This window comes from Carcharhinus amblyrhynchos, chromosome 7, assembly GCF_965287045.1.
Source record: "Carcharhinus amblyrhynchos chromosome 7, sCarAmb.v2.hapA, whole genome shotgun sequence".
NCBI lineage: Eukaryota > Metazoa > Chordata > Chondrichthyes > Carcharhiniformes > Carcharhinidae > Carcharhinus > Carcharhinus amblyrhynchos.
Window position 1 is genome coordinate 57,318,491 of NC_137330.1, and position 26,215 is coordinate 57,344,705.

The 26,215-nt window shown below is 39.0% G+C and overlaps 1 protein-coding gene across 6 annotated transcripts in view; it reads right to left on the reverse strand.

Moving 5' to 3' along the window:
• supt3h (SPT3 homolog, SAGA and STAGA complex component) overlaps nt 1-26,215 on the reverse strand; it is a 430,545-nt gene that overhangs the window by 189,628 nt on the left and 214,702 nt on the right. For all 6 annotated transcript variants that reach the window (XM_080192373.1, XM_080192377.1, XM_080192374.1 and 3 more), the window contains one exon: nt 8,015-8,099. In XM_080192373.1, coding sequence (XP_080048499.1) covers nt 8,015-8,099 — 85 coding nt within the window. The remainder of the gene's footprint in view (nt 1-8,014; nt 8,100-26,215) is intronic.

Sequence of the window (26,215 nt, forward strand, 5' to 3'; positions counted from 1 at the left end):
TCCTGGTATTCTGAATTATAAATAATGTTAACATTTCAAGTGTGGACTTACCAATAGGTTACACGATTCACATTTTGGCACAACCTAATTCCTTTAAAATTGTACCCCAATTCTTCATTATCTTTATCAATAATGACCTGAATCTAACTGTAAACTAAAACTCTGCTAACAGATCCTCATCCACATACACATTCCAAATTTGTTGCACACCAATATTCTTCACATTCTACTTATCCACATTAAATTCCCTTCATCTCTTTGCTCATTTTAAAATTTTTTTTAGATCCATTTTGAATGCTATCAATTTTCTCTGCACTTCTCTCTACTTTGTCAAAACTCATGTTTTTGAACACCTCCATCAAATCTCCTCTCCACCTTCTTTTCACCAAAGGAAACAACCACAATTTCTTCTATTCACAAAACTAATGTCCTTATCCTTGGAACAAATCTGGTAAACATTTCTGCACCCTCCCTAAAACTGTCATATCAATCTTGTGCTTTCCTTCCTATATATGGAAATATTAGCTTGGCTTATCTTTGGTAACTCAGAAGTAAATTCTTATTTGTAACTCCATGACAAGGACTCTACAACCACCAGCAAGGATAGATTAAAAAAAAGTCAAATAAATAGTCTGACAATTGAAAACTGGGAACACGTTCTCAAATATTAGTTTTATTTTTTTAAAAGATTTAATGGCCCTCTTCTTACACAGATTATTTTCAACAAAATCATAAATTACTTAATTATAAATTCATTCTGTATCCCATCTGAAACATTTCCCTGGGCTGGAACTCTTAAAACGAGTTAAGCAAACAGTTAGGTAGTCTTGCGTTTCTGGATACTGTCTTTTAATTTCAATAGCTATACATCCAAATTCCTAATCACAACCATAGTTTTACTTAATGAAATGTATCCCTTCCCAATCCACACAAGCACATCTGTTGCTTATAATATAAATTATGCGTAAATTTTACCAAAAAGCTTGTATTTTCTCAGTTGCCGTATACTTGAGGATTTTGGAACAAGTGCACTGTGCATTTTTCAGCAGTAACATCTGCTGGTGAAATTTAGAACAGCACATCAAACAAAAAATTAAATACATTTTTAAACATACTTTATTAAGTTACTTCAGGGTTCATCAAGGTGGTAATGAAGTGGATCTTACACTTAGAATTTCAAAGCTGTTACATGGTTAAGAGTACACATGGAACAGAACCTATACCATTTGAGCCCAATGGACACTCCCAAATTTAATTATTCTGCTGAAGCAAATAAATCACCCATCATGCAAGGTACTCTCTAAATTAATATACCATTGACACTTTTCAAACTGATTTAAGACACAGTTCATTCGAAGGACTGTCAGTTCAAATTCACAACAGGATTGTAACCACTGGATTGCATTCAGTAATTAAATATCTGGGTGTCTGTACTCACCCTCACTGATCTCACTCTTAGCTATTTATCTGGCATCTTTCCAAAGCCAAAAAGGTTCATGCAGCATTGATTAGCAAGTGAAAGTATACTGCAAAAACCTGTTCACTGGTTGCAATTGAGTATTTGACCTCTACTTGAGATCGTAAAAACTAACAGCTTTTAACCAAATTATTTTTTTCCTTGCTGCATTGCACATCCAGATTACATCTCTTCTCAGTGGCCTATTCTGTAATAAACACTGGTTTAATTTTAAGAATTCCTGTCCATTACTGGCATTTGGATGTCAGAGTTCACTTTATGAACTTTTCCTGGTATTCTGAATTATAAATAATGTTAATATTGGACTTACCAATATGTTACATGATTCACATTTTGGCACAACCTAATTCCTTTAAAATTGTACCCCAATTCTTCATTATCTTTATCAATAATGACCTGAATCTAACTGTAAACTAAAAACTCTGCTAACAGATCCTCACCCACATATTCATTCCAAATTTGTTGCACACCAATATTCTTCACATTCTACTTATCCACATTAAATTCCCTGTCATCTCTTAGCTCATTTTTAAATTTTTTTTAGATCCATTTTGAATGCTATCAATTTTCTCTGCAGTTTGATCCACAATTCTTGATGTTCTTTGACAACATAAAACCATCATCTTCTTCCATTCGGGCTCAGAACAAATTGGTGTGGAACTCTCTTATCTGTTGCCTCCAAACCATGTTCCATGTATTGTGACTTTCTACATGTTTTGCATTACATATGAATCCTTAAGGACTGAAAATTTACTGATGTTGGTTTCAAATCATCTTAACATGAAAGTGCAACAAAGTAGCCACCAAACTAGACAAAATGAGTTGTCATGCCCAACTACAGGCCTTCCACAGACAATTAGCTCCTTATCTCGCTGACGTGTGATGTAACGTTCCACATATTTTGGACTGACCATTTTGGTGGCAGAAGGAAATGAGAAAGAACTCAGCTTGGCATCAGTGGCCAGCCTGAGAAGTTTTACTTTCTGTGATCCACTGCCAAGACAAACTGACAATAAACAATCAAGCTGCAAAAGTACTGGTGGGATGGAAAACAAACATGAAGGAATAGCAAGGGGATGACTAAGGGCAGAGAAAGCAAACAAATACGATGGGGACAAGAAACAGGCATATCACAGTTTCAGGAAAATTCATGACCAGGATTACGAATTTACACAAATAAATAAAGACTGAAGATGTACTTCAGTATAAAGCCCTATCATAAATGATCTATGATTTCATGGGTGCGCCAAAAAAAAAACGAACTGGCGGCACTTGACAGCAAATCACACACAAAGTCAAAGACAGAAATTATGAACACTGGTGACATCCCAATAGTAAGCAGTCACAGCAAGCATTCAGTCACTAAATTAAATAAGGTCACTTGGAACAATACAGCATCTACAAAGATTTCATAATGCTGCAGACATCATGCAGTGAATGCCAGGGTGTGGTACATGTTCTTTAAATAATACAATTTTAGATGACTTGAGAGGAAAGGAAATAGCGACTGTTGCTTCATTCCACTGCGATGATGCTGAGAGTCTGAATTGTGAAGATGGATGGACCTTTTTACAACCAGTTTACTGATTCTCAGCAGGACAAGCGTGTGAGACAAAGGAGCAAAACACATAGGGGGTTGGAGGGTTTTTTTTTACAAAGAGAGATGTGAGGGACAGTGAACAGTGCTGACAGACAAATAAGCAACAGTGGGAGCCTGAGGAGGGGGGTTGGCGGTATGGGGAAGGGTAGCTGGTGGCGCGGGGGACAGGGGGGGGTTGGCATGGAGGGATCAGCGTGTGGGAGAGGGTGTCAGCACAGGGCATGAGGGGGTCATGCATGGGGGAAGGGGGGGTTGGCGCTGGGGAGGGGGTCGGCGCGGGGGAGAGGGGGTCAGTTTGGGGACAGGCGGTCGGCATGGGGGAAGATGGCGCAATGGAGGCATCAAGAGAGGGTGTCACAAGTGTTAGGGTATGAGAGTGAGACAAGGGAGGAAATTATGAGAAAGACTGCTCGGATGAGTGAGGAGGCCTAGCAAGGGAGTGATGGTGTGGGGGAGGTTGGTGGTGTGGGGGAGGTTGGTGGTGTGGGGGAGGTTGGTGGTGTGGGGGAGGTTGGTGGTGTGGGGGAGGTTGGTGGTGTGGGGGAGGTTGGTGGTGTGGGGGAGGTTGGTGGTGTGGGGGAGGTGGTGGCATGTACAGGTTGATGGTGAGGGAGGTGGTCGCCTGTGGGAGAGGTGCCTCCCAAAGAAGGGAAGCATCAGTTGGATCAGATAAAACTAAAATATAATTTGATAACCTCAGTAAAGCAAACACTTGAAGGGGAATAAAAGGAAAACTTTTATTTGCTAGTTGAAAACCACAAGACAAATGCATGAGTTAGTTAAGGCATTACTTGGGTCACATTTGATTTCTCCCAGGTTAGAATAATGAGTCTTTACAGGCACATTCACATCTTCAATAATAACTGTCTTAAGCCACAAAGTCAAAGGTTATAATGTCAGCTAGTCACCATGCTTTACTCCTCCTCCTAACACTCTCGAGTACATTGACAGATATTAAAAGCATTTTCTTTCAAATCAGTCACCTTAGGACAACAAAAAATACTTAATGCTGCAAGATGTTGAGTGTAGTTATAAAAGTCTTATTAAGATATTCATGGTCTTAAGTAGTTCAACAGCAAGTACTTATTAACTACTCGATGCTATAAACATAGAGTAATGATCTAAGCTGGGAGCTGTCTCCAAGCTTGGACTCAGCTCTGTGTAACATCATACTAGCCCATAGGTGCAGGTCATGTGTTCTTTTACATCACTGTGTGGTTGGTACTGTACTCAGTAACCCCTTATGTGCCAAACCCTTACACTACACTCAAGGCAATGGAGGCAACATTTCAAAATATCAGTGATCTGCTCTATCATATTTCATGGGACAGCATGGCTTTTATTGTATGCACGTTGTCCAGGCATGCACGTGTTGCACATTAGAGTGATTGGCATGGTGTCAGTGTAAAGTCCTCATTACCCAGTGGTCACACTCCACGTTGTCGTGGTTGCTCAAATGCAGGTGACACAGTGGACTGCCAGAGAATAAAGGCATCATGTCTACTTCCATGATACCAGCCATTGGCCTGCATGACCCGCTGCCTAAGGTTGCATACCAGCTGCACACTGCGTGGAAGAGCTCAGAATTGGCATGTGACACTCAGAAACTGACACAATTAAAGTCAATGGCTTCATGGGGATGCCTGCAAGCCTCACAAAGCTTCCTTTTCATTCCACCTGCTGCTCTCAAACAAGACAGCATGAAATATTACCAACTCGCTTTGAATAAAACGCTTCAGCAGCATCTCTCAAGCAATGGCGGATGGCAAACTGCAGCGTGTTAAAATAGCTTCGGACTACAGCAAGCCTAATGCAAAGACATCCGTGCACAGTAGTATTCATAGTCACTGGGATTTCAATCCTTACACATGCTCTGAGGTTGTGATTGTGGCTGCAGCTGGTAACAGATTTCACTCAAATTCCTTTATCAAGTGTAGGTGACAAACTGTTCCTCAGTGACACTGAATGAGGACCGTTGCTCCATGAACACCCTGAGCAGACATGGTCTCCTGCTTAATCCTTTGCCCCATACAGGTATGGTAAACAGTGGCTCCATTACTGAACTAATAGTCTGTCAGCCTGACTTCAAATTCCACCATGACTTTGGGGTATTTAAATTTAATTATTAGTTTATTTGATTTTACTCAGAAGGATATAAAGAGACATTAATTGTCACTGGTGGTGAAGTGTGGAGTTAGAGTTATACATCAAAAAGTGTCATTTTGTGAATAAATCAAAAACTGAGTAAAGCTAAACTTCTGATCTCCTTCTTCACCCACTGGCTATAGGAAGTTCAACAAAGGTCATTTATCATCCTCAAAGAACTATATTACACATCAGAATTGTGTGCAAATAAAATAGAAATTATTAAAATATAATCAACTCAAACAAAAATAATATTGCAAGTCCTTGAAGATAATCACAATTTTTTGCCAAGTATTTAAATTAATAAGACGGTGAGAATCCAGCTTGAGGCATTATCTAATGGCATCTATAGATAAAGCACTTCAGAAAGATGTTGGGAGAGATTTTCCAGCTGTGTGTTTCCGGATGGTGGAAAGCAGCACATCGTTCACTAGTGGTGGGATTCTCTGGTCCCACTGATGTCAATGAGATTTACCACTGATGTCATCCCACACCGTCACAAAACCTGCAGACAGGGATGCGCTGCTGGCAGGACTGGAGAATCCCACTGGCGTGAATAGCCAGAGAATTCTGGTCCTTATCAGCTTACCAACTCAGGCGATGTAGCTCAGCTGTAAAACTAGAGAATTTTGACTCAAAAACAAAACACATTTCACTAAATTTCTTAACAAATGGCTTCATATAAATGCAAAGACTTGCATTTATATAATAAAATTCAGCTCCCTGGAATGTTCCAATGCTGATAAATTATTTTATCAAGGGTAGCCACTGGTGTTATGGATGTTTTATGGATGGCTGCAACAATGTGGCTCAAACAACAATGAGATAAAATTGTCATTAGAACATTGATTGAAGGATAAATGTTGGAAGACCATCCCTGTCTCATTTCAATAAAAAGAAATCCTCCAAACAGGTTTATTTGTAGCAAAAGCTGCAAGCTTTCAGGACAGGCTGTCCCTTCGTCAGGTGGCTGGGAGTTCTTTCAATAGAGCCAGAGAATTATTTTTATTTTACATCTACCATGCTGTTATTTAACACCTTATCTGAAAAATGGTATCTCTGGTGTTCCAGCACTCCTTTTGATTTGATTTGTTGTCACATGTATTAGTATACAGTGAAAAGTATTCTTTATTGTGCGTTATACAGACAAAACATACCGTTCATAGAGAAGGAAACGAGAGTGCAGAATGTTAGTCATAGTCATGAGGGTTACAGTCATAACTAGGATGTAGAGAAAGATCAACTTAATGCGAGATAGGTCCATTCAAAAGTCTGATGGCAGCGCGGAAGAAGCTGTTCTTGAGTCAGTTGAGACTTTTTCTCGACAGAGGAAGGTGACAAAGAGTATGCATGGGGTGCGTGGGGTCCTTGGTTATGCTGGCTGCTTTTCTGAGGTAGCGGGATGTATAGACAGTGTCAATGGGTGTGAGGCTTGTTTGAGTGATGGACTAGCTTAGTTCACGACCTTTTGTAGTATCTTGCAGTCTTGGGTAGATCAGGAGCCATACCAAGCAGTGATACAACCAAAAAGAATGCTTTCTATGGTACATTGGTAAAAGTTAGTGGGCTTTCTTAACTATAGCGTCGGCATGGAGGGGCTAGAACAGATTGTTGGTGATCTGGACACCTAAAACATTGAAGCTCTCGTTCATTTCTACTTTGTCCCTATTGATGCGGACAGGGGCAGGTCCTCCACTACACATCCTGAAGTCGATAACTATCTCCTTTGTTTTGTTGACGTTGAGGGAGAGATTACTGTCATTGCACCAGTTTACCAGATTCTCTATCTCTTTTCTGTACTCTGTCTCGTCATTGTTTGAGATCCGACGCTCTACGATGGTGTCATCAACAAACTTGAAAATTGAGTTGGAGAGGAATTTGGCCACACAGTCATAAGTAGTAAGGGGCTGAGGACACAGTCTTATGTTGAGGATGATCATAGAGGTGGTGTTGTTGCCTATCCTTACTGACTGTGGTCTGTGGATTAGGAAATTGACAATTCCCTTATAATTACATTCAAGTGCTAACCTACATTGTCCGCTTGAGACCTAGTGTGGAGGTCGAATTCACAGCTTTCTGAAAGTGTTACAAAATGAGCCAAGCTGACCAAAAATTCAGACCATATATTTTAGACAAGGAGAGAAGCTATGGTGCACATCTGAGCCTAGTAAATGGAACCACAGCCGCATTTCTGCTGAAAACAGTAACATATTTTATTCTGCATAACTATAGATTGCTACACAGTAAAAATAACATTTTTTATCCCACATACATTGAAGTCTCAAGGTTAAAATTATCCTTTAATATTTTGTTTCCATGCTTTAATAAATGTTTTTTGCGTTCTTAAGGAATGCTCTACATTTTATATCCTGATCTGATATCACTCCTGAATGCTTGAGTTATATATATAATACACAGCAGTGGTCCCAGAACAGGTCCTTGTGGGACACTACACCAATCTGAGAAATTTTGCGTAATTCATACGCTTTTTTCTCGGTTTAGTAGCCATTCTTCAATTCTTACTGCTACTAACAGCCCTTGGCTCCATACTCCTTGACCTCTGTTATGTGTCTTTTCTGTGACACCTTATCAAAGGCCTTGTGAAATTCCTGCATATTGCATTCACTGCACTGACCTCACTTATTTCTTGCGTTGTTTTTCTATAAAATTCACTAAGTGGAGGAAACATGACTCCAACGCAAAGTTGAATGCACCAAAAGGGCTTGCTTCATTGCATCTTTCAAATGAACGGTAAACCAAGTCTCAATGCTGGGTTCTTTAGTAAGCCTTACCATGTTAATCAATTGCGAATGCACAATATCTTCAACCAACACAGCAGTTTCTGGGAGAGTTCGGCGCGCATCCCCGAAAGCATACCTGGAACACAAAGGACAGATTTAAAATTCCATGAATTGTTAGAAATAATTGAATACAGAACATGAGCAGCAGATACCGGAGAAAACCACCTGGACCTTTCCCTCCAAATTGCTCATCATTCTGAAATATATTGCTTTCCTTCATTGTTGGTAGGTCATAAACCTGGAATTCCCTCTGTAACAGCACCACAACTCCAGTGTCTGCAGCAGTTCAAGAACGCAGCTCGCCACCACCTTCTGAATCATAAAATTCCTATTGCGGACGGAGGTGCTTCAGCCCATCGAGTCTGCACCGACTTCAAGGGCTAACCTTGTAACCCTATGTATTCATCCCGCTAATTCCCCGAACCTATATAGCTTGGAACACCAAGATTTAACATGATCAATCCACCCAAACTGCGCATCTTTTGACTGTGGGAGGAAACCAGAGCACCCTGGCGAAACCCATGTAGACACAGGGAGGACGTGGAAATTCCATACACTCACCCAAGGCTGGAACTGAACCCGGGTCCCTGATGTTGTGAGGTAGCAATGCTAACCACTGTTAAGGGCAATTAGGGATGAGCAATAAATGCTGGCCTAGCCAGTGATGCCCATATTGCATAAATGAATAAAAGAAAGTTATATATACACGCAAGACCATAAGAAATAGAAATAGGGGTAAGCATTCAGTCCATCAAGACTCCCTCGCCATTTAAGAAGATCATGGCTGATCATTCCTGCTTTACCTCCCCATAATCCATAGTTCCCCTCCTGATTAAAAACCTATTGATTTCAGACTTGAAAATGTTCAAGGACACCACAGCTTCCTGGGGTAAAGAATTCCAAAGATTCTTTCCTCTTCCTCAAATCCATCTTAAATGGGCATTCCCTTATTCTGCAACTATGCCCTTTGGTCCTACACTCTCCCAGGAATGAAAAATCCTCTCAAAATTTGCCCTGTCTCACCCTCTAAAAATCTTGTATCTCTCAATCATATCATCTCTCTCTTCAGAATTCCAGGGAATACAGGGAGTTCTTTCCTCACATGACAGTTCCTCCATCCCAGGATCATCTTGTAAACCTTTACAGCCTCCAATATCTTTCCTTAAATAAGGAAACCAAAACTGTACACAGTATTCTAAATGTGGTCTCACTAGTACCTTGTTTATTTTTATATTCCTGTCCCCTTGAAATAAAAGCCAGCATTCTATTTGCCTTCCATGTTACCTTTTGCATCAAAATGCTAACTTCCTGGGTTTCATGAACAAGGTCCCCAAATCCCTTCATGCTACAGCTTCCTGCAGTCTCTCCCTATTTAAGTAATAATCTGCCTTCTTATTCTTTCTTCCAAAATGAACAATCTCATTTTCCCATATTGAAATCCATTTGCCAATCTTCTGCCCACTCATTTTAACCTGTCAATATTTCTCTATAGCTAATTATATCCTTCTTACAACCTGCCTTCCCTGCCACTTCTGTATGATCTGAAAATATATTGTTTCTGAAAAAGAATGTCCATTATTGTTTGTGGGGAATCAAAAGCATTACACAATATATTGCTAAGACACTACTTTGTTCATATATTAATTAATGGATGTTGAGTAGCATTGCAGATTGGTGTTTGAATAAACGTGTCCAGCTGGGAAATATATTCAAATTATAAATTTAGGAATAAGGGATTTCAATTAATATTTTTCCATTACAAGATCTCCCATCTTCTACCACATAAATGTGGGACAACCAAAACCATGACCTCCTGCATCACTGATGAGTGTAGTTTCGCAGTTCTTTTGGAAACAAGACGTGCTGTTGCTGTCCAACCATTAGGTTTTCATATGATTGCTACTACTAGTGTGAACAGTTGACAATTATGCTTTGGATTTGAATTCAAATCTTACTGGTTGGAAGTAAATGATTTACTACTACAGTGATCATTCCATCGTCATAATAATACTACAAATAATAACTCTAATTTTATTAATTTGGGGCGGCATGATGGTTAGCTGATGGTCCACTGATTGTGGACAAGTCCCCAGGACCAGATGGAATGCATCCAAGGGTTCTGAAAGAAATGGCGGAGGTGATAGTGGATGCCTTGGTGATTATTTTCCAAACGTCGCTGGATTCCGGAGAAGTGCCGGAAGATTGGAAAACAGCTAATGTTACGCCGTTGAGGGTGGCAGGCAAAAGGCAGGGAATTATAGGCCGGTTAGTTTAACGTCTGTTGTAGGTAAAACGTCAGAATCTGTGATCAAGGAGAAAATAGCGAGGCATCTTGAGGAGAATTGTTTGATACAGCAGACGCAGCACGGTTTCGTTAAGGGGTAGTCGTGTCTGACGAATTTATTGGAGTTCTATGAGGATGTGTCTAGGGCAGTGGATAGAAGAGAGCCGGTAGATGTGGTGTTTCTTGATTTTCAGAAGGCGTTTGATAAGGCGCCTCACAAGAGGTTATTACAGAAGGTCAGGGGGCATGGAGTTGGGGGTAGGGTGTTGGCGTGGATAGGGGATTGGCTGTCAAATAGGAGGCAGAGAGTGGGGGTCAATGGATGCTATTCGGATTGGCGGTTGGTGACTAGTGGAGTGCCCCAGGGGTCGGTACTGGGGCCGCAGCTATTTACCATTTATATAGATGATCTGGAGGAGGGAACCGAGTGTAGGGTGTCGAAATTTGCTGATGACACCAAGATTGGTGGAACGACAAATTGTGCGGAGGGTGTGGAGAGTCTGCAGAAGGATCTAGATAGGCTGGGCAAATGGGCCAGGAACTGGCAAATGGAATTTAATGTTGACAAATGTGAAGTTGTCCACTTTGGTAGGAATAATGGTAGGAAGGACTATTACTTACATGGCGAAAAACTGCAGCATACAACGGTGCAGAGGGACCTCGGGGTCCTTGTGCATGAGTTGCAAAAACCCAGCCTGCAGGTGCAGCAGGTGGTCAGGAAGGCAAATGGGATGCCGGCCTTCATAGCGAGGGGGATTGAATATAAAAGTAGGGAGGTCTTGTTGCAGCTGTATAGGGCACTAGTGAGGCCGCAGCTGGAGTACTGTGTGCAGTTTTGGTCACCGCACTTACGCAAGGATATTTTGGCCTTGGAGGGAGTGCAGAGGAGGTTTACTAGGCTGATACTGGAGTTGAGGGGGTTGAACTATGAGGAGAGGCTGAATAAATCATGCTTGTACTCGTTAGAGTTTAGAAGAATGAGGGGAGATCTCACTGAGACGTATAAGATGATGAATGGGATGGATAGGATAGAGGTGGAGAGGCTCTTCCCGCTCAGGAAGGACAGTAGGACTAGAGGGCACAGCCTCAAGATAAAGGGGGGGCGGTTTAGAATGGAGGTGAGGAGGAACTTCTTCACTCAAAGGGTGGTGAATCTCTGGAATTCTCTGCCTGTTGAAGTGGTGGAGGCTGCCTCGCTAAATATATTTAAGACACGGGTTGATAGGTTTTTGATAGGCAAGGGGATTAAGGGTTATGGGGAGAGGGCGGGAATGTGGAACTGAGACACGACAGATCAGCCATGATCTTATTGAATGGTGGGGCAGGCTCGAGGGGCTAGATGGCCTACTCCTGCTCCTATTTCTTATGTTCTTATTAGCACTGCTGCCACACAGCACCAGGAACCCAAGTTTGATTCTGGCCTTGTATGGTTGTCTGTTTGGAGTTACACATTCTCACCGAATCTGTGATGGTTTCTTCTGGGTGCTCCGGTTTCCTTCTACAGTCCAAAGATGTGCAAGTTAGGTGGATTAGCCATGGTAAAAGCGCAGGGTTATAGAGATAGGGTGGAGGGGAAGGCCTTGGTGGGATGCTCTTTCAAAGAGTTGGTGAAGATCCGATGGGTTGGATAGTCTCTTTCTGCACTGTAGGGCTTCTATGATTCAGTGGTTAAAAGACTCAGTACTGGCACCTGGTTAACAAACAGCTAATATCCAAACGAGCTCAGTACTGTTTGGATAAGCCTTCAAGCAGTTTACACACCTGTTGTAAAACCAACACCTTTAAAACATGTTTTCTGCACTGGATTCAGTTTATTATCCCAGCGATGTTCAAATTTTTTGGTGAATATGAAAATCAGGTACAGCAAGCTGTTTTAATGCAGCAGCTTGTTGGAATACGGAGAACGCCCAAATCGCCACTAAAATAGAACAGCTGATGGCGCACTTCTATCGTGTTGCCGTATCTCCAAAAAAGCTTATGGTCAGTTTCTATCTTAATGTGCTTTTTTCACATCTTTTCCATAGACTGTCTGCTAATTTATTTCTCACACAGTGAGCTCTATATCATCACAGCAGATGCTGAGAAAGAGGAAGGAACCCAACATGTTAATAAGCCACAGCTACTTCCTTTACATCAATGATTATTTTAGGCCACTGGAAACATCAGGCTTAAACTGAAGGTTTGAACAATTCAAGTAATTCAGGTCTGTGATTTCTGGCATTTGCACCCAGCACCAATTTATTTTGTTACAGAAAAACATTTTAATACAGATTGTCACATTCCCAAGCTGTCGCCTGCTTCATTATTTGTATTGGCTAGAATTCAACAACTTTTCAACAATTGCAATCTTCAGAAGATATTTAGTATTTACAATGTTAAAACATAGAATGATGGAATCATACAGGACATAAACCAGCCATCCGGCTCACTGTACCGGTGTTAACTCTAAAAGAGACGTTTGCTTAATTCCATTCTGCAGCTATTTCTCTGCATCTTCCTTTTCAAATATTTATTTAATTTGCTTTAAAACTCTTATGGAATGTACTTTCACCACTGTTTCTGGGGTGTATTAAAAGTAAGTCTTAACCATTCCATTCCTTCTTTTAAATAAATGTACACTATCCACTTACTGACCCACCAGCTGGTGGCAACTGGTTTTCCTGACTTTGTTAAAACAAAGGTTTAAACTACTTCTATTAGGTGACCTGTTAGCATTTCCTGTTCTAATGAATGTCTTCTTGTACTCCAACGCTCCTGGGAATCTATCAGAATCAGAAACAATCTCCCAGTAGCTAAAGAAAACATTCTGGGACATTTAAATAAATCAATCCCATGATTCATCATCATCCAATCACCAAAAAGGGGGGCGGGAAAAAAACAACAGATTCCAGTATTATGTGGAGAGATGGTGGCCTAGTGGCATTTTTGCTGGACTATTAATCCATAAACTCAGCTAATGTTCTGGGGACTCAAGTTCGAATCCCACATGGCAGATGGTGGAATTTGAACTTAATAAAAAAAATCTGGAATTAAGAATCTATTGAGACAATGAAACCATTGTTAATTGCCAGAAAAAAACCATCAGATTCACCAATGTCCTTTATTGAAGGAAATCTGCCATCCTTACCTGGTCTGGCTTATGTCTGACTCCAGAGCCATGGCAACATGGTTGACTCTCAACTGCTCTCTGAGGGCAACTAGGGATGGGTAATAAATGCTGGCCAGCCAGCGATGCCCATGTCCCAAGAATAAATAATAACATTTAAAAAACATGAGACATTGTCACATGATGACATCATATCCAGCGCAATGCTGCCCAATCAAATACAAGCTTTAAATCAAAAGAAAAGCCAGGAGGACTACAACTGGCTGGGATGCTGGAAAAGTGCAATGGGATTGGTGGGGTTGAATTTCATTGACAGTTTGGGGGCAAGCATCAAGCTTAAGTCTGAGTGTGATGGGTGCGAGCAGGCATTCTAATCACTTCATTTCATTCAAAACACAGATGTGGAGAGAGGGAAAAAAAACTTAAGAGTGAATAAAACTTTGTTTCCTTCTAAACTTTAATCATTATTCACCCTTGCTGAAAATTTATGTTGTTTGCCTCAAGGTTGGTTTGCTTTCCTCTCACATGTTCCTTTAGAACCCATTCGTACCACACCACTGAATTTTCATAACGTCACATCTGCCAACATCTCTTGGAATATGTTAAGCCAGAGCTGACAGCATTACTTCAATTCTAATAGGGCAAGGAGTGTAATAATAAAATTTGTCAAAGACCTGGACCAGATCTCTTGCATTATCCTTCAATCTCTCCAAAAGTTAACACTAGGTGAGACGAAGTTTATAGCATGAATTGTAAGTTGCTTTGTTCCACAGTAAGACAAATTGAGCAACGCAAGTAGTATGATCATAGTCAAATAGTTCAAATAAATACAATTTATATTTGTGTAATGATGCAAAACAGAGAAAGTGCAATATTGTTAACATTGGCTCACACAAACATATGCGAAGTGTAACGCTGGTCACTAGTATCCCTAATCATATTTTAAGATGTGGGTACAATTTTCAACAAGACAGTTTGATTTAAGGTAAGGAAAAAGTTCCACTCATCCATAATCTAATGAAATTACATGGCATCTTAGGGCTCATTATCACTGAAGCTCTGTTCTGATTTCCAGGGAATTGATTTAATAGCCATAATGAACACTTTTTCTGGCATTTCTCAAAGGATTTTTTTTGTTTAATTTTAATTATTTCTGAAAAAAATCAACCTTTTAATCTTGACGTTGTGGTAACTGATTACAAGTTGAGATCCATTCCTGTTGCTTATGCAGAAAAGTAAAATATGAAGTACAAACTATCACCAGAAGGCATATTTTGGTTTGGTCTCGGTCAATTCGTAACATCACAGGCTGTTTGCACTTCATAGCAATCAGATATTCCGTGTGAACTTTCTATTAAGCTTCTCTAGTTCAGCTCTGAGTAATTACAACAATGTGGTCTCTGAAAACAAAATCTGTGATCACTGTGAGTTATCATTAATTCCAATAACCTACAACTTATCTGAGGCACATCTGGTCATCCATCTTGTACAGCCTCTTGGAGAAGCTGCAAATCTTTGTCCTTAAAAACCTCCTGCCTAAGTTATTCAAGTATGTGTTCCAGTATCAGTGCCGATGCTAACAAACTGTACATCCACTGTTACCTCATCACTACTGACAATCTTTATTGGGGACATGTGACATGCAATGAATTACATAATATATTCCAAGAATAATTGTCATATGTAGTGCATATTTTTTAAATTGTAGCAATAAACTTTATATTAGCAATGGACAATCATTGCTTGATGCCTTTAGAAGATAAAACATTTGTAGCGCAAAAGGAACCATTTAGCCCAACACATCAATGCTTGCACTTCTGACATTGCAATGGAATCCTTTACATTCCATCATTCCTAAAAAAACATAAGCAGCAATACTGAATTGTCTGTCTAATACTCAAGCCACATCTCTGGTAATAATTACTAGTCTACCCCTTTGTTTTGAATCCTTTGGTCATTTATATATGTTACACACAACCTCTCAGCTCTACTTATTTGAAATCTTTTCCTTGGTTTTCTTATTTAACTTTTGATGTCTTTGCCACTGGTATCACAGCGTTTCCATGTTTCTCAACTTCAACACTTTCCATTTTTTCTCTACTAAATCTTTCTCTATTTGTTTCCATTAGGTTTTCTTTTCTTTACAGCGTAATGCACCCGGCTCTACTTCAACTATTCCAAGCCAAGCCAATCCTTCCCCTGTCACATTAATTTGAATTTTTCCTCAATGCTCTCTTTACCTACTCTGCAAAAATGTGCACCCTCTTTCTGATTCAGGTGAAAGTCATTCTTTCTACATAACCTTCACTTGTTCTAAAGCACACAACAATACATCTTTTGTCTTGCATCAGCTCTACAACTACATGTTGACTGGTCTAATTTTAATCATCAGCTTAAGTTCTACAATGCAAGCTCCCAAGCAAATGTCATAGTTAGCATTTCCTTCCGTACTTGACCTTGGTACGTGGTTGTGTTCACTACTGATTTCCAATTGTATTTATAGAGAAGTACAGCACCTAACCCCCATTAACTCATGTCTGCCCTGTTTGCATTATGTACAAAATTGAATGGTGTTGAAATGCAAAACTCTATCATCATCAAGGAATAATAGTTTGGCTTCCTTATGTTTCACTAAATTTTGAACACAGCTTGCAAACATACACTTTCCAGGCAATCGCATTATTGGTTTCCAATCGACATCCTCACACCATGGTTAGCTTTAGTAGCCAGAATGCATACTTTTCCTCAAGATGAGGCACGTTCATTTGCATGGGAACACTTCTTCTGCCATTTCTTTATCTCAACTTCATTGCTTGAGAAGCTATATTCAAATACGTTACAGGATTCCCAGATTATTAACTAGTCTAGATTTGAAATTGCAGATGACTCCACCTAGATAAATTGGAACATCTTCAACAGGGTTGAACAAGAATCTGGTTAGATCGAATCATCACAGTGCCACTTACTTAATGTGTCAATTTAGATCCTACCCACCCATTCTTTCTGAAGCAACTGTCAAAAGCATAAGGAATTGTAGAAGGCAAGTGCCACTTGACCTTCTCAGTCTTTTGGCCAAGATCAAGCATCAGATCAAGCCCAAGATGGGGAGCAATGCCTTATCTTAGCTTTGACCCTGTTTGTCTCTCTTGTGGGGAACATGAATTGGATTCAATTGGAATTTGCTTTTGGAGCAAGCAAAGAATGGATTTGGGTTTGCCTGGTCTTTTCTGAATACTGGCTCTGTAACTTTACAAATGGAGTACTTTTTTTAAATAAAGGTAAGTACTACTCAATCAACTGCATTCTTCTGCTAGCAACTCCCAAATTAGTAAACATGACCATATTTGAGTTATAGACTGAGACATACTCTATCTTTTCTCCCTTTAGACTTTAAGGAACTACACATCGCTCCACCCTTCTGTTATTCTTGAGGGAAAACAAAATACTTACCTGCCTACATTTATTATGCTTATATGAAATATAGACACAATATGGTAATAGAGGAAATTGGAGCACTATTCAAATTTTCACATTCGTTGAATAGTGTAAACAGCATCCAAATTTGAATATTTCCACTCCATAATTTTATACAAACTTTGTTCACTACAACTTAAATATGACAACATTAATGCTGGAAATTCCACCCATTCTTTCAACATGTAATTCATTATTGAGCAGTGAATAAAAACTACATTTTACAGCACAATGCATCATAAAACTGCAGAATTAAATATTCTATAGATGTGTCGACCAATTTTAAGAACACTCAAGGTTTAGAAAATGTTTGATATTTTTCATATTACTGAAACATGCGACATGGTGTGGAAATGTCAAAGCACTGGAAAGTGTGTCACATAATTTAAAAAATACAGTAGCATCTCCATTGCCATTGCTCACAATAATCCGCAAGTTTTATAAGAACAAGGAGTTATGCCAAGTATCATTACCAGGGATTCTGACTTATCAACAGTACAAAAGAATAATGCTTAACGCACAAGTGAGTTTGCTGACTTGCAGATTTTAATAAAACTAAATACCATAAAAGAAAACAACCTCAAACGGCTCAAAATTTTGTTTATTCGATTTCCAACCTGTTATGTATTTGAAATAAATTTATTTTATCCTTAAAAATGGTTTGGAATGGATTGCTAACTGGATTGTCAACAGCAATAAGTTCCACACCATTCTCTATACAATTTGCATTTCAAATGATCAGAAAAACCCATAATCTGTTAACACATACTGTACCTAGGCATCGGCTGTTAATAGCTTTAAATAAATGACATACTTGTGAAAATTTGATAATTTAATCTTCAATCTTTCAAAGTTTTTTGGAAAAAACAAAGAAACTCTCAAATCCTCACAGGATGAAGTAGACACACTCTTTATCCTTCAACTCCTTTTGCTTTAAGGATAAATATGTAATTGAATTAAGATTGAAATAACATTGCGTTTAGGCAGTCTTCTGTAACATGTGTCTTAAAACTACCATGTTGCTAACCAACTCACAATTTTAGATCCCATTGCAACCTTCGAAAACTATGCCTTTAGTGATGGAGCAATCATTTACCTCGAGTTCTCGAATTTCTAACTGCTTTCTGTTCCAACCTTTCTTCCACCCTTCAACATTGTCCTTCAAGCTCCCCATGCCTTTGCTCACCTTCTGATTTGTCTGTCCTACTTTTGTCTGGTGTCCTATGGGACACCATCCTATGAGGTGTTTTATTGTAGGAAAGTTACTATAAATATTAGGATAACGGCACAGCATTGCAGATGCTGGAATCTGAAACAAAAACAGAAAATGCTGGAAAATCTCAGTCAGTCTGACAGCATCTGTGGAGAGGGAATAGAGCTAACGTTTAGAGTCTGGTCACTATAATAATTCTAGTATTAGGACTAATCAAACATTTATTGATTTTCAGTTAGCATGTCTAATTCTGATATTCAAATTGGTATCATTGCATCTGAAAGTGGTTTGCAGTTTAAAGCACAAATTATTCTGGTTGAGTAAATTATGCTGGCTGGGCAATGAAGAAAGTGTTGATTATACATACCAAACTGCTGATCAATACAGGGTACATTCTAATATATTAAAACGGCCGAACTGATGATTCTTAAACGGTTTTAATGTGTTTAAAATAAACACACCTATTAACAGTAATCAAATAAACTTTCACAACTTTTCATTTCTAATTTACATTTACTGTAAATTACAACAAATTCGTAGCACCACATTAATGAAGCAACACGCTGAGGTTAAAAATTCAGATACAACCCTGAGCTTGATACCCCTCTCAAGTAAGTTTTGAATATTTTCTTAACTGGGCTGTATAAGGATATGTCAAACAGATATGAGACCTATCGCCAAAAAAAAGACAGAAAGAAGGAGGATTGATTAATCCATTAAAATGCACTTACATCAGAGCAGAAAAGCAAATGCACAGGTCAACTTCCACAGGAAAATAGCAGGTGGTATGGTGGATAGGGGAAAGAAAAGGAAATAAAACTATATGTTATTTATACATTTTTTTTGATGCCTCTTCACCTGGTGTATGAATTGTGCCTTGGCTCATAGTTGAGAAAGGAAAATGGTTTAGTAAAGAACTAGTTGAGAAAAGAAAATCTCTATCTGGGTGTGTACAAGTCAGACAAGTAATTTACTGTATACCATTCTGGAACATTTCTGACTGCAAAGCTTTACTTATCAAGCATGGTGCCATGTTGTCTGTTTAATAAATGCAAGAGGCTTTCAGTAAGTGATACTGTTAGTTTGGAAGAAGGCCTGAAATACAATTTCAGCTTGTATATCGCTGATCAGCCCTTTTAAGTTGCATATGCCAAAAATATGTGAAATGACAGAAACACAAATTCCAAAATAAAGCCTATACTCTTTCACATTTCATTCCACGATTTGCGTTTAAACATGGTATTTTCCCTCTTCAAAGATATTAAGAATCTTGATAAACATAGAAGTAAAGATGAAGGAGAACAATATGAAGAAATAAACATTTAGTTAGGAAAACCACTGGTGAAAATCTGATTATTTGGAAAAAAAAGTTAATATTGGAGTATTTCTAGATCACAATCCAAACAGCATATGATTGTACTCGGTTTTTAGTTTTAAGGTCCAGTAAAATAATTTTCCACAAATAAAAATGCAATTAGGTCAATCAACAACCGTATAGATCACCATGTTTGGGGGCAGTTTGAAAAATATGCAAACCGTTTTCCTCTTAAGAAAGAAAACTTGCTCCAGGTTAATTTTTAGCAGAACAACCAGCAGTTTCTAACATTGGTCACTTAGACTTTGCACTGTAAATCACTATCTACCTTCAAAATAATGCATGAAAGAGAGCATGAGAAGACCTATACAACAGATCTCTGAGCATTTTTCTTCAACATCTCTTTCTATTCCAATTCAATTTGTTATTACCTAATTATTTTGAGCTTTAATTTTTTTAATTGTCATCAGAACTTCAATAGATGCTTTCTCCAAAAATCCAAGTGCACTATATTCCGAAGGTGCCCAAGGACCACAAGGCTGCTCTCCCCTTTGATGTAATTTAATCTGAGGATCATCACACCTCGGATGAGGGGCAAAGTTGCGAAGATGGGGCCTTTGTGACTAACCTCAGCTGATACAAGAATTGAACTAGTGCTGTTGGTATCGCTCTGTATTACGAACCAGCTGTCAAGTCGACTGAGCTCTTCTCAAAAGATTGCCACTAGATCTGAGACACACAACCCTTTACCTCCAATATCCACAGTAATTATTCCTCATGATGTCCACATGGAAAGTTATTGGTGTGATGTATAATGCTGTTCAGCATTTTAATCACCATGTAGTTGGTGATTAAAATCCTAAGGTGCTTTAGTTCATGCTTCATTCCTCTTTCATGCATTGAGATTGCATTTATGATCTCGTAATAATCATATGAAACTCACAGAAAATAAACTAGACATTCACAGATTTCCTCTGCTAGTTCCTTTCATTTATATGCCATTTGGTTCAAATACTTCGCAGACATTTAACTGCTTGTATATTTTTTCATAACATCAGATTTAATTATGTTTACTTGTTGTATATTTCTAAGCCAAAACAAATGAATCCAAAACTTAAGACAAAGTCTTTACTTGCAGAGAACCAATTCAAAAATCCTGATCAAATTGTACCTCTGTCCAACTATCTGTCTGGTCTTTGTCCCCTGTATGCTACAAACTAGCTTAAATAAAACTGGATCATCAATATAATTTACAATTCAACTTTCTATTGTGCTCTTACCACATCAGACAACTGAACTTACTAAAATTTATTTCTGATCATTCTACATTCTAGTATGCTAAATTCATAATTATGTGCAATATGCACAATATAAAAACAAGTACATTATAAGCCTGAATATCAACCTCAATCCAAATGTAGCAACCAAGCACAAAAGCACAAATCATGCATCATTTCCAAAGTAAATTTGGCTTATTTTTCTTGTTTGCAGGCAACTATTAGACTATGGTAACTACATTTCAATAAAAATAATCACGGTTGTACTAAAGTGATCACTATATTCTACTGAACTGTATCTTTCCAAGCTTGAATACATTTTAGGAGAAATTATTTTGTATGTTTTTGTTAGAGCAAATACATTACAAATAATATAGTATTAAACAAGGAGGCACCTAGCACTACATTCAACTTAAATTTAGACAGAAATGGCAAGGCTTAGGTTCAGTGCATTAAAGACAAATAGGGTGAAAATTTGTCTTCAGCTCTAAGGATTATCCAGACTTGAAACATTAGGCCCGATTTTACCATCCAGTTGTGCCCGTTTTCGGGAGTGAAAACTTGGTAAAGTTGAGTGTGAGGCGAGTAGCGTGATCCGCACCCACCTCCACGCTGGTTCCCCCCTTTAGCAAGGCCCAAAAATGGCCGCAATTAGGACGACGTCTGAAACGAGCGTGCATTTAAATTGATTTAATGGGCTGCATGCCCAACCTTATCGGCACTGTCCCCTTTACCACCACATTCGCCCATCTAGAATCGGCACAAAACAGACATGCTTCACAAAAGTTTGATTCAGGCGATCCACTTATGAGGAGGTAGGTGCCTAGCATCCGTCGGCTCTCTGCTTGAGATCAGTGAGAGGGGTGTGGTGGTCCTCTGCAACTCTGCCTGAAATCAGTGGCGGGGGGTGGAGGAGGGGGAGCCCGCTGTCACTCTGCCTGAGATCGGTGCAGGGGACCGTGATCAGTCTGGGTGACAGGAGGGGCGTTGGGAGGGATAAGGGGTCCAGTAATATTGTGGAGGTGAGCAATGTCTATGGAAGCCAGGCGGAAGGCAATATCTGGCCCGGGAGGGATGTGGCATGGGAGCAGCATTCTATCATTTTTTTGTCTGTGCATGCGCAGTTGGAGATGCCAATCAGTGCAGCAGGGTTTTGCGTGTTGAGCCCCACCCTGAGGCTTCTGCAGCACGATTCAGACTTGCTGATATTTTTACAGGCAGAGTGCATATGGGGGTGCCCGAGAACAGGTCTAAAAGTCAAATCTGAAGCACTCCCAGTTTCAAGACTTCCCAGCAGACTTGAATCAAAATGGTCAAATAGGGCCCATTTGCTCTGTTCTCTCTCCACAGATACTGTCAGACCTGCAGAGATTTTTTAGCATTTTCTATTTTTGTCGGTTTTGTCATATTTGGTTCCCTCGTCTAAATCACTTATATAGACTGGAAATGGCAGAGCCCCAAGAATTGATCCTTGCAGCATTCTATTAGTTACGCCCTGCCATTCCAAAAATGACCCATTTATTCCAACTCTGTTTTCTGTCCGTTAACATGGATTTAGGACTGATAAAATTAAGCTCAATTCCATAAGTCCTAATCTTGCATATCAACCTTCTGTGTAACATCTTATTTAGGGCCTTCTCAGAATACAATATACTACATCCTCTGCTGTCTCTCATCTGCTGGTTAAACCATCAAAAACGTGAGAGATTTATCAAACATTACTTTCTTGAATAATAGTATTGACAGCTTGTGCATATGGTGATCGCATCACGATAAGAAAGCGTAATGGTTAAAACATTCCTTTGCATATTACAATGTGCTTTGAAAGTTTCTTTCAACTTTTCCCTTTGCTCCAATAATCTTGTACAAATCTACTTCCTGTCAAATGCTTCAATGTAGAGAAAAAAAATCGAACTTGAAGTACAAGAAACCTCAAAAATGCAAAGCATTTTTAATATTGGTTGTTAAATTAAATACAGGACAATGGACAAAGTCAAGTAGTAAACAACATTTTTGTGGGGGTCTATTTTAAGCTGTTTTTAATGGGTTAAACTTATCAAAGTTGTAGAATCCAGCTGCAAAACATTTAAAACCTTTTTAAGAGCCATACTTCACTAAAACCACGAGTGGTAATGGTGATCTTAACAGTTTCAACAAATTCATACACGATGTATCACATATTTGATAGTTGTGTGTGTGTAGGATAATCATCAATAGAAGGAATAATGATGCACCTTAAACAGTTAAGTCTATTTAAAATCAGTGGACTCTTCTCCATGATCTATCGATTGATGACCAGTTTTTAAATTCATTACTAGCATCAGAGCTGCATGTAGTTGATTTCTGTGTTCCAATCCAAATTTAGAATAAAATGCCAATGTGGCAATTCTTCAGGATTAATCATTAGAAGAAATTTAAGCTAGGAGTACACTGCTTGGCATTTCATATCTAAAGTGAATATGAAAAAATAATAATTTCAGATCCTTAATGCCTTTCAAATAAATCTTTCCTGATAAAACAAAATTAAAAACCTCAAGAAACATTACAGGTACACATCTCTGGTTCCACTCAATTCTTGTATCAGTCAGTGTCTTTCTATGTGCTTAAGTAACCATTGAATCAATGCCCTCCACCTGCACATATTTAATGTCAATTGATATAATTAGCAACATGGAGTAATTGAGAAAAAAAACGATGGATTTAAGGGGAACCTAGGTAAGTACATGATGGAGGGAAAAACAGGTACTTAAGCTGACAGGATTAGAAGAGTAGGGTGGGAGGCTGGTCATGTTATGCACCAGCATAGACCTAAGTATTGTAAATTTTGCATAATGTAATTCTATGAAAGTTCAATGTATATATGAAATTTGCAATAATTTCTAACAAGCTAAAATAGAACTCCATTTTCATTATCTCAAGCTTTATCAAGTTTGTCACCCTACAAAGAAATTCAGCAAAAATGAGATCGGCTAATTGAGCATGTGATACTCTTTTTTTCCCAATTAAACTAAAGGTAATGGTAACATTTTTTAGTGTAACAAGCAGCCTTACATTAATACTGCAATGAACTTACTGTGAAAATCCCCTTGTCACCACACTGTTGTGTTAGTTCTGTGTCAGGCCCGCATGATCACTAACATGAAATCTTGTAGTATCTGAATTTACCAAACACCCACAGTAAAGAAGGTCATGCTGGATACAATATTATTCCAGCTCAATGTGATTTTTAAGTTCAATTTTAAGTTCCGTCCAAATGTCCAACCACACATGAATAAAACTTTCTTGCAAAGTCTAATATCAGCTGTATGCAGTAATATAATTTGAGACTGTTGAATAAGTTTTGCATTCTCCAAATATTATTAGACCAGTATCTGTACTAAAACTGCATGCTATAAACAACTCCTGTTGTCATTAACTATGTAAAAATTGTTATTATGGCTCAATATTTACTTGCTCGTGATTTCTGAAGGTGGGGAGAACCCAGAAACACTGTTGTCCTTGCATGCTGTGGAGTTTTAATTTGAGGGAATGTGTGTTTCTTTTTTTTAAAATTGATTTGCTGCCCAACTGCCAACTTGAACGACTGGTTTGGTTATTTGTCAGTAGAAAATGCTCCAAAAAAAAAACAAGGAGTTGGTGATTTTGGGGGGCAGCAATCAAGGGGTGGGGATACAATGTGGTTAGGAAGTGGAGGTCAAAGATTGGTCAAAGATTAGGGGAGAAATGAGAAGTTGAGGGAAGAGTTGGAGGTCACAGGGGTTGGATATTGGGAGAGCTAAATTTTAAGTTTATTTATTAGTGTCATAAGTAGGCTTACATTAACACTGCAATGAAATCACTGTGAAAATGCCCTAGTCACCACACTCCAGCATCTGTAGGAATACACTGAGGGAGAACTTAGCATGGCCAACGCACTTAACCTGCACATCTTTGGACTGTGGGAGGAAACTGGAGCACCCAGAGGAAACCCATGCAGACACGGGGAGAATGTGCAGACGCCACGCTGACATTGACTCAAGCCAGGAATGGAACCCGGATCCCTGGCGCTGTAAGGCAGCATTGCTAACCACTGTGCCACCGTGCCGATTAATTCATGGGGAAAGGAGGAAGGAGAGATCGGGGAGATGAGTGGAATGCATGTATGTTAGCTTACTGTGGAATGACCACATTTTCTAACCCAAGTCCAGGGCTACGTTCCCTCACCCTCACAAACCAACTCAGGTCAAAGGGTGCTCTGATCGAGCTCCAGCTGCTGTTCATTAGTCCAGTTACCAGCAGCTTTGGTTATTTCAATATTTTGATTCCTGGTCTATTTTCTCTTCACTGCATTTCTCAGAAAAACGATGTGTAATCCTAGAGGGGTGGGGTGAGGTGAGGAAGGGCACTTACAGGGTATGTCTTTGATTAAAGTCTCCCAGTTAATCCAATGTTTCTATTGGTTGAAAACATGATATTGCCATCCATCTCACCAATCAGAATCTGCCCCAGAAATGTTATTAACTAGGCACTTCTAATTTGTACCAGCTTGGCCTTTAATAGGACATTCATTTGAGGACGATGCTCAAGGGGCTCTTCCAGAGGCAAAACACCTAATCTGGGACACTGTCCCCTGTAAATGAGAGTGTATAGTCCTAGCTTACTGAGCCTGGAGTAGTCTTCCTGATTCTCCTAGTCAACAAGCAATTCTGTAAAGGCACTTAACTAATAGATCCGCCCCTTCCTGTGTTCTTTTATCTACCCGGTTTTCTAAGGCTCGGGATATATAGCTAACTTGCTTCAAAACTGAAACCCTGTTAACTGAAGGAATTTAACATTTAACAGATTTCAGTGAGCAACTCACCTTCTGGACAGAGATGGGTTGCCCACCCATAGTCCCAGCTTCATTAAAAAGGGAAGTGGAGAGGTTCAAGGTAGGCTTCAGATGTTTTTGAACACCTTAACTTCCCACCAGACCCGAAGCCATCCATTTTTGGGGGCTTAAAATTACCCCCAAATTATCTACCTATAATTCTTTACAATGATTTTGCTTTATTTTCTAAACAGTTTTGTGACCAGTGACTGAATGCGTACTCGGAGCCCTAGACTTATATTTTTTTCTTTCCCAATAATAAAATTATATTTTTCATCTCTACCATTGATCTGGTCATTATTTAGCATTTACTATAGTGAAAAGCCACATTGAAAAGTTTATCTTAATGCATCTTGCTTTTAAATTGATTCAGAAAATACGGCTTATGCGGTTTGATAGAGTATACAAGGATTGGTAGTTTATAGAAAAATAAACCAACTGATGCTTCGTGTCATAATTCTAGCACTTCCAACTATACAAACGTCTTGCGCATGTTTCATACCACATTTGTTTATTTTTTGATTCAAGTCCATCATCTAATGGTTAGTGGAGTCCTTTGGCACATCATTTTTCATGTGCTCTACTAAGTTATGATTAATTATTAATTATCCAATGTAAAAAGTGATCAATTTGGTCATTTACATGGACATGACAATGTAAATCTGGTGCACTAA